General features: G+C 48.3%; 2 protein-coding genes across 3 annotated transcripts in view; one reads left to right on the top strand and one right to left on the bottom strand.

Moving 5' to 3' along the window:
- ACSF2 (acyl-CoA synthetase family member 2) overlaps window positions 1–15,110 on the top strand; it is a 52,955-nt gene that overhangs the window by 24,849 nt on the left and 12,996 nt on the right. The gene's annotated exons all lie outside the window — the stretch shown is intronic.
- On the bottom strand, window positions 1,494–13,500 carry CHAD (chondroadherin). Its single transcript, XM_039501924.1, has 4 exons — window positions 12,659–13,500; window positions 7,359–7,522; window positions 6,791–6,936; window positions 1,494–2,345 (listed from the first exon to the last, which is right to left on the bottom strand). The coding sequence occupies exons 1-3, from the start codon at window positions 13,436–13,438 to the stop codon at window positions 6,795–6,797; spliced, it is 1,086 nt and encodes a 361-aa protein (XP_039357858.1). The 5' UTR covers window positions 13,439–13,500; the 3' UTR covers window positions 1,494–2,345; window positions 6,791–6,794.

The following is a 15,110-nucleotide window of genomic DNA, read 5'->3' on the forward strand; positions in this document are numbered from 1 at the left end:
GGCCTCATGCCTTCTGGGCTTCCAAGGGGGTACAGGGTGGAGTAACTGGGCTGGGGATCAGAGGCCCAACCCATCTTGGGAGGGACACAGGAAACTACAAGGACAGCTATGGTGAGAAGGGAGAGCATTGCACCCAGCGTGGCCACACTGGGTCATACCCCAGGCTGGGACATGTCTCTGTTTATTTTCTGGTTGCAGCAACCAATTCTCTTTTCGGTATTGCACATTCTGTCTCTGAATCCTCAAGTATAAACACTGATGAAGACACCTGGCTGACTCAGAACGGTGTTGTGTTTTGCTGTTGAATTAGATGTTTCCCTTCACCAGCATGGATGGCACTCACATGTTCAACCTCCTACATGATTCGCACACACGCCCTGAACCTGAGCGTGTGGAGGATCAGATCCAGCGCCATGCGCGCTGCAGCCTTTCTTGTGTATTCTCACACGCACACAGTGTCTGAGCAGGACTTGCACTCCGTCACTAAGCATGCATGTGTACCCTCATTCCTGTGCATGAACAACGGGGTGTTCTGAACGTCCAGCCTTGTTCCATCTGTCATTCAGTGGGTCTCGTGGGGTTCAGCTGATGCATTTTGCAGTATGTTTAGCATAGTGGAGCACTGTCTCTTTCTGTGTAGTCGGCCCCAGATCCCCCCCTCATTATCTTTTTGAAAAACAGATCTGGGAGTACTTGAAGGCGAGCGAGTGTGCACAGCCTGGTTGTTCTGCTTTAAAGGAAGTAACGAGCTGCCTGTGAAGGCCAAGGAAACAAACTGATGTGGTGGGTTAACCTCACGGGATTAGGCTTCAGATTTCTGCTCTTATTGCTGGCAGCTTCAGAACGTGCCGGCACCAAAAGTTTTGTAGGCCCTGCTGTGTGCTCTGGAACGGAGCAGCATGAAGGGAGCGTGGGACAGCTGCTCTGGAATGGGGGCTCTGCGACTTTGCTTCTTGTGTGACGCTGTTAGGGCTGAGTTTAAAACACCAGGGGCCAAACTCAGCTGTGACTTAACTCTGTGAACTTCAATTGCGTGGCAGCCATTTACTTTACAGCAACCCTGTATTTGGCCTCCCCAAGATGTTCCCCGCCATTATTACAAGGTAGCCAGTACTTGGAACGTGTGAGTCACCTCTTCCTGCACCGTAGTAGGGCTAATAATAAAACTCTTTTCTTCAAAACAATTTTGTTCTGAACCTGCAGGCAGGATAAGGGGGGACTAGGGTCTGGATTGAGCTGTGTAGCTGGACTCACACCCAGTTTGCAGCATGAGTCACCAGGCCTCAGGCAGAAACTTGGAAACCTGCTGAGTTCATCTTTGCAGCGAGAGCTTTATACAGAAGATGTACATAAGAAAATATACAATTTGTTTTCTATATAAGAGTAAGAGGAGTTTTCATCCCCCTAAGAGTCATTTACACTCAGTTACAGAGGAATAAATATATATATATTTATATATATTTATATAAATCTTTAGATAAAAAAATGCAGTTAAGTTGAAATTGTGGTATTGTAAAATCCATGATGATAAACCACAGTCATCTTTTTGTCCCACTAGGCTTTCTGGGTTAGGGGCGGGGAGAGGAGGACGAGGAGGACTTGAGAGCAAGATCGCTCCCCAGATATAGGCTGATATGGTGCAAACCTCTCCCCTTGCCTGTGTAGGTACTTTGTGAGACCACTTTCCTGCGGGGTGAGAAGAGAATCCAATCTCCAAGCTATTTCAGTGTTGAGGCGCCCCAACACTAGCAGACCTCAGCCTGACCTAGAGAGATCGCCCCCTGCTGGACTGTAAGGGAAACTCACTCTCCAGGTCCACTGAACCCTGGACATTGCTTCACCTGTGGTCCTCTGCCCTGACCTGCAGGGATCACCTTTTCAGTTGGGAGGAGGTTTCTGTCTGCATGAGTTGAGACGGGATGGCTTTCCTGCTGGAGCAGTCGGGGGCTGGGCGAGGGAGGAACCCTTATGGCTTTCTATTCACTTGCATCCCACTGGAAGGAGAAGGATGGAAACAAACACCAGGGGACATGGGTTTAGGATGCCTCTGGGAAGATGACTGTGTTTTACTGGCAGGATCTAGGTTAGCTTGTCTTAGCATTGTCATGCATAGTTTAGTTAAAAAAAATGCCTCTTTTAAAATACATAGATGTCAGAAAAGATTGAAAAGTTGGATTCCATCCTGCAGTCAGCAGATAGGCGAGGATTGTGAGGAGGCTGGAGGGGATCAGATGCATCAGAATGTCTCTTGACAGATGGTAGAAGCTTACGGGTGGACTTGGATGGAGTCAGTAGTTTTCTGATTGGTTGAATCTGCCAGTCACCTGGACAAGCCATACCAGGGCCTGTTAGGGCGGGGAAGGGAGAAAATAAATCTACATTTAAAAGTTTTTCAAGCAGATCTAGGGACTTGAGTCTTTTTCATGGTCTCATAAATGGCATACACAACTGTGAGTCAGGAGACACCTCACCTCCTTTTCAGAGGTGCCAAACAACCCCTGTTTCCACTGGACACCAGGCCAATGGGTTCTGTGATCTTGGCTCTTCCACTGTTTTGCCGTGTGACTCTTAAGTAACTTACCTAAAATTTTAAACTTTGGCTGCCAGAACACAGACACCTGAGGCCTAGATTTTCAAAAGCAACAAGTGATTTTGGGTGCTCGGGCTGAGACACTGCAAAGAAGCCTGATTCTCAGAGCACCTTCCCTCTGGAAATCAGACCCCCTTAAAATATTTCAAGTTGGGCACCTAAAAGGCACAAGAGATTACACCTTAAATCAGCATATATGGGCATCTCAATAAGTGACTTGCCTCTCAGAGGTGCTGAGCACCCACAATTCTCAGTGCAAGCATGGGAAGCTGAAGGTATTTGACCTTTGTAAAGATCAGGTCACTTACTTAGATGCCTTAGAATGGATCTATGTGCCTAGCTTGAAGGTATTTACTTTTCACATCTGTACAACAGGGATAAATTCTCCGACTCACGAGTTGTGCGGGTCAGTTCACTGATGTTCGGAAATTGCTTTTCTAGTGCACCCTCCATGTGAGGATCTCAAGGCAAAGTATTATCATCGTCGTCATTGTTTTGTTATTCCTCCCTCCTGGAGGAGGGCTCTGGAATGGGGGTTTGGCTTTCTCCTCTTTCTGCCCGAGAAGGGAGAGTCTCCTACATACACTAAATTAAGCACTGTGGTTTAGAAAAGTAAAGTTTCCACTTCCAGTGCGGAAGTCTACCAGCCCTGCCTGGAACGGCTGGTATTTCCATCTGTAATCCATAACATCTGCCAGCCGTCCAGGAGAAATAGCATCACTCTGGGAAGGGGTAGAAGAGCTGGTATCTCCTCCGGCACTCAGGACATACAACTAGGGTGACCAGATGAGAGGAAGAAAATATCAGGACACATGGTGAGGGGGTCGCCGGCGGAGCAAAAAAAAAAAAGCGCCGAGTGCTGCCGGCAGAGAAAGAAAAAAAAAAAGAGTACTGCGAAATATCGGGACAAATTGCGTCCCGACCAAAGGTCGGTCGGGACAAACGCCTAAATATCGGGATAGTCCCGATTTTATCGGGATGTCTGGTCACCCTACATAAAACTTTGTTTTCACCATCTCTTTATCCATGGATGAAGAAAACAAAGGCTCCGTAAGCACTTATCTGTATTTTATATGGTGTGGAAACTGCATTATCGAAGGGGTCCTCAATCTGATGACCTGTTGGAGATCTGACAGAACTAAAATATCCTCAGAATTTCTAAATATTACAGATGACAATTTTCTGCCTCAAAAAGTGTTGCATCCTACCAGGGGGAGTTCTATATTCGACCTTGTCTTGACAGACAAAGAGGACTTGATCATATAACTAAAAATTAATGGTAGTTTAGGCACAAATGATCATGATTTGTTCACATTTGTTATGTGCAAATAGAATAAAGTCCAAACCCTTATACTTGGTTCTTCAAAAGGACCAGTTTCATATAACAATTATGAGCCAAATCAGCTGAAAGAGAGAATTTGAACAGAAAAATGTGAATGATAATTAGGAATTGTTTGAGACCATTTTACAAGATACCTCAAAAGCCACATTCAATAAAGAAGGCTACACTGGTTAAAAAACTAGACTGGCTTAGAGGGGAAATTAAAGCAGTTATAAAATAATTCTGTACACCCAAGCCAAATGGAAGAAAATGGAAGTTGATAGTTATGAATATAAATCAAAAGATAGGGATTGTAGAAAATTGATAAGGCAAGCTAAAGGACAGAAGGCAAACTCTATGGCCAGCAGAGTTAAGGAATTTAAGTATTGTGACAGACCCAGACCAGTGGGGTCCAGGAGTCTGGTAGAGGGCAAATATACTGGTCACTAGATGAGTAGTTTTCTGTTCCCTGAGTGACCAGAGCAGGGGCTGCACTAGAGTAATCAGGAACCTGCTAGAACCAATTAAGGCCGACAGGCTGATTAGAACACCTGCAGCCAATCAAGGCAGGCTAATCAGGGCACCTGGGTTTAAATAGGAGCTCACTCCAGTCAGGCGAGGAGGAGCCAGAGGAGAGGAAGTGCGTGTGAGGAGCTGGGAGCAAGAGGCAGTGCTGCTGGAGGACTAAGGAGAACAAGCATTATCAGACACCAGGAGGAAGGTCCTGTGGTGAGGATAAAGAAGGTGTTTGGAGGAGGCCATGGGGAAGTAGCCCAGGGAGGTGTAGCTGTCATGCAGCTGTTACAGGAGGCACTATAGACAGCTGCAATCCACAGGGCCCTGGGCTGGAACCCGGAGTAGAGGGTGGGCCCGGGTTCCCCCCAAACCTCCCAACTCCTGATCAGACACAGGAGAAGTTGACCCAGACTGTGGGGAAGATCACTGAGGTGAGCAAATCTGCCAATAAGCGCAGGACCCACCAAGGTAGAGCAGGAACTTTGTCTCAGTATATTAAGAGCAAAAGAATCCTAGCAGAGAGATTAGCCTGTTTCTAAATGGAAATGGTAAATTGTCAGTGATAATGCAGAAAAGACAGAACTGCTCAACAAATATTTGTTCCACATTTGGGGAAAAGCTAGATGATATAGATGATGAAACAATTTCCATTCCAACAGTAATTTGGGAGAATGTTAAAAAGCAACTACTAAAGCTAGATCTTTTGGAATCAGCTGGTCCAGATAACTTTCATCCAAAGTTCTCAGACAGCTGGTTGTGGTGCTCTCTAGACCATGTATGTTGATTAACAGTAAGTCTTGGAACACAGGGAAAGTTCCAGAGGATTGGAAGAAAGCTAAAGTTGTGCCAATATTTAAAAAGGGTAAACGGGATGACCCGGGTAATTCTAGGCACGTCAGCTTGACATCAATCCAAAGCAAAGTAATGGAATGGCAGATATGGGACTTGATCAATAAATAATTAAAGGAAAGTAATTAATGCCAATCAATGGAATTATGGATTTATGGACAATAGATCCCATCAAACTGACTTGATATCTTTTTTGAGATCACAAGTTTGATTGATAGAAGTCATGGTATTGATGTAATAGGCTTAAAACTTTTGTAAGGCATGTGAATTGGTGTACCGCGTGACATTTGATTAAAAAAACCTAGAAGGATACAAAATTAATACGGCACACAATAGATTAAAAACTGGCCAAATAATAGATCTCAAAATGTAAATATAAATGAGGAAATAATTTTCAAGTGGGTGTGTTTGTAGTGGAATCCTGCAGTGATCAGTTCTTGGCTCTATGCTAACGTTTTTATCAATGAGCTGGAAGAAAACTTCATCAGCAATAATTTTATGTTTGCAGATGATTTCACACAGATTGGGGGAGTGGTAAATAATGAAGGATAGATCACTGATACAGAGCACTCTGCATTGATTGGTAAGTGGGGTGCAAGCAAACAATATGTGTTTTAAGGTGGCCAAACATAAGGTCATACATCTAGGAACAAAGAATGTAAGCCACACTTACAGGATGGGGGACTCTATCCTGGGAAGCAGTGTCTCTGAAAAGGACTTGGGAGTCATGGTGGATAATCAGCTGAACATGTGGTGCTGTAGCCAAAAGAGCAACAGTGATCTTTGTATGTATAAAAGGAATATAGAGTGGGAGTAAGGAGGTCATAGTAAGTCTGTGGCTATGTCTACAGTACCGCGGTAAGTCAACCTACGCTACACAACTCCAGCAGTTACAATCAATCTCCATTCCTGAGGTGTTCGTAACTGAGGTTCTACAGTAGCGAAAGACTAAGGCATGTATTCTATGTATCTTACCAGAGGGAAGATTAAGGGGTGACTTGATCTGTCTGTAAGTACCTACGTGCGGAACAAAACTTTGGCAGTAAAGGGCTCTTCAATCTAGCTCACAAAGGTACAACAAGATCCTATGGCTGGACGTTGAAGCTTGTCAAATTCAAACTAGAAATGAGGCACAATTTGTTAACAATGTCAGTAATTAACCATTGGAACATGGTTGTGGGAGATTCTCCATCACTGGAAATGTTTTAAACCAAGGCTGGACGTTTTTCTAAAAGATTTTCTCTAGTTCCAACAGGAATTAGCCCAGGAGAATTCTCTGGCCTGTTATATAGGAGGTCAGACTAGCTGATTAAAATGATCCCTTCTGGCTTTATGACCTATACTTTTAGGTCAGGGCAGGTAAATGGATTAACTGGTTTGGAAATGATCCTTATCTCAGTCAAGTCCATGGTAAAACTCCCATTGACTTCAGGGGAACCAGGACTTGGCTTAAGTCTGTGTGAGACGGAAGGAGAAAGAAGAAGAACAGGGTGTGGTTGTGAAAAGTTTCTTACCTGTTTAATGGCGGTTTCCTTTCCTGGGCCTCCTGGTGGAGAGTTTGCAGTTGCGGAGTGCGGCGGTGTCTCTTATCTGCTGCCCTCGGTACTGAGATGGTGAGGCACAAACCGCATCAGGGCGGGAGCGGCTGGACTCCAACCACCTGGGGAAAGGAAACAGAAAATCCCTAAGCTCCAGAAGGGGACAGACGATTGCTCACCTGGGCAGAGTTGCCAGGGGAGACCGGAAACTGCATTACTGACCAAGTGTCAGGTTATTGGTATTGCCTCTTCCTCCTCACCGGGCACAACTAACGGGGACCTTCCCCCTGTGCTGGGTCAGTAGAGCCCCCGGCACAACTAACCGGGACCCTCCCCCTGTGCCTGGTCAGTAGAGCCCCCGGCACAACTAACCGGGACCTTCCCCCTGTGCCTGGTCAGTAGAGCCCCCGGCACAACTAACCGGGACCTTCCCCCTGTGCCTGGTCAGTAGAGCCCCCGGCACAACTAACCGGGACCTTCCCCCTGTGCCTGGTCAGTGGGCAGCAGACTGAGTAAGAGAGAGGCAGAAGTGAGTGTCTCTTACTTGCGCAGAGCTGCTAGCTGACAGGAGCAGAGCCAAGGGTTGTTGGACAGGGTGAGATTCTCCAGGCTGCTGAAGGGGAAGTTCCCAGGTAGCTGGTTAAGTCTGTTGTTCTCGATGTGAACAGTCTTCAGTGTGGTCACTCCAGCAAATGCTTTATCTGAAAACTAAAGCACAAGGGGAGATGCTGATTGCTGTGCCTCGGGCGAGTGGGGGATGGTCTCCATTCCCTTCTTTTCCAGGCCGCCTGTGTTCATAGCCCTTAGTGACAGCAGTGGGGCTGGAGAGAGTGGGAGAGGGTAAGGGGCAAGGAATCTCCCCCATGACCCCCTGGAGGGATTCAGGAGGCAGACGCATGGAAGGTGTTTTCCTTCTTGAGTGACGGATTTTAATTCCTCCCACCTCAGGGTGGCTAAAGCCCAAGCCCCTCCCCATTTGCTCCTTGCCTTCCCCAGGCACCTCCATACAGCCCAAAGAAAAGCTGGGGTCTGGCCAGTCCCCTTTGTTTCTAAAGCACCTGCCTCCTCTCTAAGTGAGCCGAGACGTTCCCTGGGTACAAACCTTTCCAGGGCCTGTTGCGTTCCCGCTCATGGAACTGTTGCTGGAGGGAGTGTTTGTGGAGTCTGAAGGGCCTGTAGGCTTTGGCAATGCCCCGTGGACTCTGAGTGGAAAGTTACACTTGGCTTCAGAGCACTGTAGACGCAGCAGGGCAGGCGTCCAGTGCCTTGGTCTCCTCACCTCTCTCCCTCCCCTCCCTGATGGGCTGTTTGCAAGTCTGTGTGTTCATGGCCTATGGGCAGGCTTTAAAATATAGCCCCCTTCATGCACCTGAGACTAAAATGCGGTGTGCTGGAGAGATAAAACTGGCAACTATGCACTTCCTGTTAGCCGTCTCCCCTTCTCCCCACCCCAGTCCTACTTAGTTTGGAAGAATTTGTGTAAAATGCAAACCCATCTGCGCAAACTTCCCCTGAGCCCGTTAGTTACAGAGGAAACTGTTGACTGCATGGGTGCTTCTCTTAGCAAGAACACACCTGTTTTCTTCCCACTTTCCTGTTCTTTTCAGAACCCTGGGGAGGGGAGAAAACAGATTTGTTATCTCCATGGGTCCACCAGAAAGCTCTGTGTCAAATACTCATCTGTGTATTTTCATGTCACTGATCATTCCCCAGACACGTCCCCTCAGCGTGAGTCCCAGCTCCTGCAGCAATGCCATCTCGGGCTGCAAACCTGTGAGATCTCACAAGCCAAGCAGCGTTGGGTTGGATTAGTGCTTGTGTAAGAGACCTTCAAAGTCCTGCAGCAAATAGTGTTGGGAAGTCAGCAGGGGACAGTCCCCTGTGGTTCAGCACTGAATAAATCCCAGCGGGTTCTGCTATGCTGCTGCCAGTGCTGTCTCTCCAATGAGATGTGAAACCAAGGTCCTGACCACTTCTGGTGCTTTGTGCAGCAGGGGTGTTTGACGCCAGTGTCCTGGCCAAATTCCAGTTTGGGGAATTCTGTTCTGACCACCTAAATTCCCCCTGCGGTTTCAATCTAATATGGCATTCTATTTCACTTCCTGTTCCAATTGGTTGTGTGCTGTTAAACAGCTGCTGTGCTTTATCCCCGAGCTTCAAGCACTTTGGGGTCCTCCAAAATGAAGGTCATTGTGTAGATGCAAGATGTTTATTGTTCACTTTATTGTGGCACGTAGCTAATATGGTCCTGAGCCCTGTTAGAAATGGCTATCGTAATATCTTTGGTTAAAGCTTCGGAGAAGAGTCCGGTCTCTTTGTTTCCTCGCGTGTGAGAGGACTTCCCAATACTACAGTTGCAAAACTGTTTAAGATCTTTTTCTTTTCTGGTGTGACAATGGTGATGTTCATTGGGATTCTCATCTGGAACAGTTTCACACATCCGAGTGGCTATAGAGTTTTGAAACCGCACAGAAGAATCCAACCCTGTCAGAGAAGAGGAGCTGAGAATGGTATTTGGGGGTGTGTGTGGCTGCAACTCAGATATTATCACCATTGCATACTTTAAATACCGCCATCAGATGGCCATTGTGTCTAGGGAGACTCACATACATACATATGGATCACATGGATACAAGGCTTCTGGCAAGTGTGAGGAGAAAATGCATTTGGGTGTGTCTAGGCTGCAATCAGAGGTGTGGCTGCAGCATGTGTAGACGTACCCAAGCTAGCTTTGATCTAGCTAGCTCAAAAACCAATAGCAGTCAAGCCATAGCAGCATGGGCTAGCTGCTCAAATAATTACCCAGGGTCCCAGGTGGGCTCATACAGCATGTGTTGCTATGGCTTCCCTGCTACTGTTAAAGTTAGCTAGATCAAAGCTAGCTCGGGTGTGTCTTCACATGGGTGCAGTCACTCCTTTGACTGCAGTGTAGACATACCTTTAGAGTGAAAAAATTAAAACCCTGGAGCAACCATGGCGGACCGTGTTCATAGAGAAATAGGAATGATCATCTGGTGGCACGTCTCTCTCGTTTGTACTAATCAAATGGTCCAGACTTTGTTATGAGGGCCAGGGCCGGCTCCAGGCACCAGCATTCCAAGCTGGTGCTTGGGGCAGCAATCTTCAAGGGGCGGCAGTCCCTGTTGTTTTGCCCCCAGCAGCATGCGGAATTGCCGCTGGACGGCGGGGGCAGTCCGTGTGCCCATAGGGCACCACGTGCGTGTCCACGGTAGCGGCAGTTTGGCAGCAGCTTCTATGTTTAGCTGTCTGTGGCGGCTTCAGCTAAACATAGAAGCTGCCGCCGAATTGCCGCCGCCGCAGAAACGCGCCTGCCACTCTAAGGACACACGGACTGCCCCTGCCACCTGCAGCGGCAATTCGGTGCGCTGCTTGGGGCAGCAAAAACTGTAGAGCTGGTCCTGATGAGGGCACTTGGCTGCAGGAAGTGCCATGTTTCATGAGAGACCTCAACAAAGTTTCTGTCTATTACTGACCACTAGTAGGTCATTAAAGAGTCCAGAGCATTTTTTTTGCAAAGCAGGAGTGTTAACCCTCGTGTTTTGTATAATTCTGCTGTGCCTAGCTAAACTCCTGCCATTTAGGTTGGCTCTGGTATACTTTTCCACTTTTGCATGCAAAGGAAGTGGTGTGTGCACTGTTAAAGAGCTGCTGTGTTCTACCCCAGAAGGGACTGCATTGGTAGATGAAACAGTTCCTCTATGTAGCTTGTCTACCAGTAACATGTGGTTGGATCCCTCCAATCTGAAAGAAGCTACAGGAGATGTGAGATGATATCAGAGGTAGTTTTTTTTTATACTGGAATGTTGTTAAAATGATGTAAAAAAGTATGAAAGATGATGGACAGTCAGTGCACAGAATTATACCAAGACAACCATATTAAAAAAGCAGTGCAGCACGAGATAATATACATAACAAAGAACGACTGTTGATCCATTGAGCAAGTTCACCACTGGTGAGAATGAACATAACTCTAAGGACTTCAGGCAACACACACACGTAAGTCAGCAGTGACTAAACACTTCATCTCTAGCTAGCAACCTGTTGATCAAACAGATGAGAGAACTGACTCCACATCTGTTTGTTGTCAAATTCCATTCTTATGCCCAAGATGCTGTTCTCCAGATTAACAAGGTCAGGTCACTGCATAGCTAGACTGAATTCATAGACTTCCAGTTTGTTCAGCTAATTCCTTGACGGTACAAAGAGCACTTGCATCTGTAGAGCATCCCAACATCTTGGACTAGTTAAATCTCATCTTGTCTCTGGTGTCTCTCCATCTAATTCTAGTATCACATGTAACCTGTATCTTTTGATTTGTGCATGATGGGACCAGATAGAATCTGAGCTGATGCCCCCAGTAGTGACATGGCAGCATCACTGAAGGACGACACGCTCGTCATCTGTGGAGTCCTTCCACAGATGTGTCAGCAGATAATTTCCAGGTGAATGAGCTTGATTACACCAATCCTTACAGGGACTGTAATCTCGAACTGAGATATTGACAAAGGGACACTGTGCCGCTATAGCTACTGTCATTCTCAACCTGGATAAATTCCAGCTTCCTAGCCTGGCATTCTGAGATGCTGTATTGCCTTTGAAACATGGATGTGCTTTAACTCCCACCACCGTTTGGCAGCTCTCTGCTGCTATTGGGTTGTGTCCTTCTGAATGCAGATGCTCTGCACACCCCCAGCACAGTTTGATGCTGGCTCTGTGTTGCTACAAGGCACTCATCGTTTTCACTGGGATGTTCTCCATCCCTCTGCACCACATGATGGGGTACTGCCTTGCTGTAAGGTGCTATCCTATTTCCCCTGGATATGCTCCATCCCTGTGCTTCTTGGCACGACATCCTGGGATGCTGTGAGCTGCTCTTTCATCATTCTGTTGCATCCCAACAAAGCATTGTGGGACACTGCTGCTTTGAGGTGCTGTCCTTCCTGAGCTGGATATGCTCCTTTACTTGCACCCCTGCCTGGTATTCCAGGGGTCCTGTTGCAAGTAGCTCCTTCAGCGTGATGCTCCTACCCATGGTCCTGACTTTTTCCATGAGAAGAAGAGGGGTATTTTGCTGGGTTACCTGAATGTCCCTCCTGCTCTCTGGGTAGAAACAGGGCTTCTTTGTAAAAGGCTGCAAGAGTTTCTCTTGAGAGCTCATCAATAGACAAACCTTTCTTTATAGAGTGTAAAGTTGGAAGTTAAAAAAAAAAAGGTAGAAGATGGACATGTGTGGATTGGGTACCTGTCTGCGCTGCACTAGGAAGAAACTGCTGCTATTCATAATGTCTCTGGAGGAATCCCCCCCACACACACACTTCGAACCGACAGCAGGTACCCAGGCTGCAGCTCAGGAGACAGGGCAGTTAAGTTCTACCAGTCCGCTGTGCCCTGCCCGTTTGAGCACGGGGCAGCCCCTTGCCTCTCCTTTCCCCCACCCCACCTCCCAAGGCTGGGAGCTCTTCGCTCCTTTATTTTAAAGCACCAGAATACATTTCCCATTGGAGCGGTGCAACCAGCTGCTGGAGCGGGACCCACCACCCTTCCGATGGGCGCAGTGAGCCCAGGAGAGCTTAGCGTCTCATAGCACAAGAGGAGGGGGTCCTCTCGTTTTTATTCATCACATGGATGTTCAAAGATTCAGGTGCCTTTTTTTATTGCTAGTGAAGCCTTCACCCGTCTGCCAAAACTGTGACCCTGATTCTCCTTTTCCCTCACACCCGTGCGGATCAGGACAGAAGCATGACATGACAGCACTGTAAGTGCGAAGAGAACCAGGCCCCACGTTTCGATTTGAAAGGGGAGGGAGGGTGGAGAGGAGCCTACCTTTTCCAGGCCCATGTTGTCCAGACTGAGTGTCTCCATGTAGCGCCCGAAAGACTGGAAAGCATAGTCGGGAATGACCTTCATGGGGTTGTGAGATAGCTTCAGGTCCTCCACCACCCTCAGCTTGCTCATTGCAGCCACTGGGTAAGTGCTCAGCTGGTTCTTATCCAAATGGAAGACAGCGAGGTTTTCCACGTCGTCCAGGGCCCCGGGCTGGACGGAGGAGAGGGAGTTGTCCGAGAGGTAGAGCCAGCGCAGGTCCTTAGCACCGCTGAAGGCCCCTGATCTCAGCTCTCGGATCTTGTTGCTGCCCAGCTGCAGGATGAAGAGGTTAATGAGCGGGGAGAGGAGCCCCTTGGGCAGGTCCGAGATCTTGTTGTGGTCCAAGTACAGGTAAGTGAGCTCCGACAGGTCGTCGAAGGCGCCCATCTTGATGACGCTGATATCGTTATTGGACAGGTAAAGGTAGACGAGCTGCTTCAGCCCCCGGAAGGCGCCGCTGGAGATCTCCTTGATCTGGGAATGCTGGAGGTGGAGGGACACAAGCCCTTTCATCTCCCTGAAGGCGTTGGTTGGCAGGACGGGGAAGTTGTTCCTCTGCAGGTTGAGGAGCCGTGTTTGCTCGGACACCTTGGGGATCTTCCTCAGCCCGACGTTGTCGCAGATGACGTGCTGGAGCTCTCCCCCGTGGCAGTGGCAGTTCGAGGGGCATGCCTGGAGGATGGGGAGGAGGCACACCAGCAAGCTGAGGAGGCTGAGGAAGAAGGCTGACCGGTCCATGGCCAGCACTGGGGTCTGTGTGGGAGGGAAGAGCAGCAGCAGTGGCAGGAGGAGGAGGGAGACGAGCGAGTGAGAGTCTGCAGCAAACTGAACACAGCCCTATTTATAATGCTGTTATTAAAGAACGAAATCCCTTCCCACAAACCACAGGCAGCAGCCAGACTCTGACTTGGAAGCGACTGACTTTGGGAGCTCAGTGTGACTTTAACCCCTTTGGGCTTCTTCAAATCTCCACTGCTCTGCTGCAGACACCAGGCTGGAGCAGTTTTCCCCACGGGGCAGGGAGGTAAATGGGCAGAGAAAACAGTGTGCACATCTGTCTTTTGGGGGGGATCTCTTCGCTCCCCACTGAAACAGATGGTGCTAAAACCCTCGGTGACTCAGAGGTGGAGAACCAAGTCCAGGGATAGGGGTGCACAACGCCATCGACAGGAACACAGAACCTGTCCCCCTTCAGTGCCAGGCTAACTGGTACAGGGTCTCCTGTACTGATGTTTTCCAAGTGTTTATTGGTGACATTTTAACATGGGCGGAATCTTGAACTATTTTCAGAGGCTTTAAAGACAGGGAGGCACCTTTCCCTGTTGTTATATAGGGACAAACCCTGGCATCCTTATTCTGTCCATCTCCCGCTTATTTCCTGGGCGAGGATTGAGTGAGATTGGGAACAGTTGGGGGTAGGTTCAGTGTGTGGACAGCACCGAGTGTATTGTGGGTGCTACTGCAATGCTGATAATGGATGAGGACTTCAGGATGTGTCGTGGTCAGAGAAAGATGAGCTGGGGAGAAACCTAGTTCCTCCTGACCGGCCTGAGACTGAAGGGGAGATAGCCCCATGGTGATATCTGTCTGAGTGAGTTACAGGGGACAGTGGCTGGCACACTACCACACCCTGCTGTTTGGTGAGGAGACCCCATGATGTGGCGGGGGCAGAGACTGGCTGAAGCCCCGGTAGGGAGAACTGTAGCCAGAATGGAATAATGGGGTTGTGACCCAGCTGATGTGATACCCTGGGGAGCAGTGGCTAAGGTGCGGTGTAGTTTTCAGGTAGCACCTGGGGCTTCTGAGACAGAGATGGGGGAGAGGGGAGGTCATGATGGCTCGGACTTTGGTGAAGGGGCTCATGTCACATCAGGCTAATGGCATCACAGGAAATGGGGCTGGGTGCTTTGGTCAGGTTAAGGGGTTACAAAGAATAGCAACAAGGAGGTGAATTAAAGATCCGGAGGGTGCCCCTTGCTGTCCTCTTGGAGGGGAATTAAGGGGAGAAGGTAGGAGGATCCCTAGGTTTCTCTCCCTTTCTGAGTGTGAGAGGGAGAGATCAGGGGAGGAATTGTGGTGTGGAGGTGGTAAATGGAACATTTTGAGCTGGTTTCTAGCCAGTTCCTGGCTGTAGCAAACAACTGAGAGCCGAGCACATAACTGGGAGCTTGTTGAGGCTTCCACCTCTGAAGCTGGCTACAAAGCCCCGACGGAGTGTTTATGGAGGTGAGACAGTCTCAAGAAAGGGAGGAAATCCAAGGGCTGACTTAGGACACAGAGACTGGCTTATTCACAGGGATCTCTGGGTTTTTCCATTGTTGAGATGTGGAATTAGCCATCCCTCCTGAGCATGCTCCAGAGGGTGTTATGCAAACTGGCTGACAGCATCCAAGCTGCTGTTTTGCAGATG

The sequence above is a fragment of the Mauremys reevesii genome, linkage group 15 (assembly GCF_016161935.1).
Source record: "Mauremys reevesii isolate NIE-2019 linkage group 15, ASM1616193v1, whole genome shotgun sequence".
Classification (NCBI taxonomy): Eukaryota; Metazoa; Chordata; order Testudines; family Geoemydidae; genus Mauremys; species Mauremys reevesii.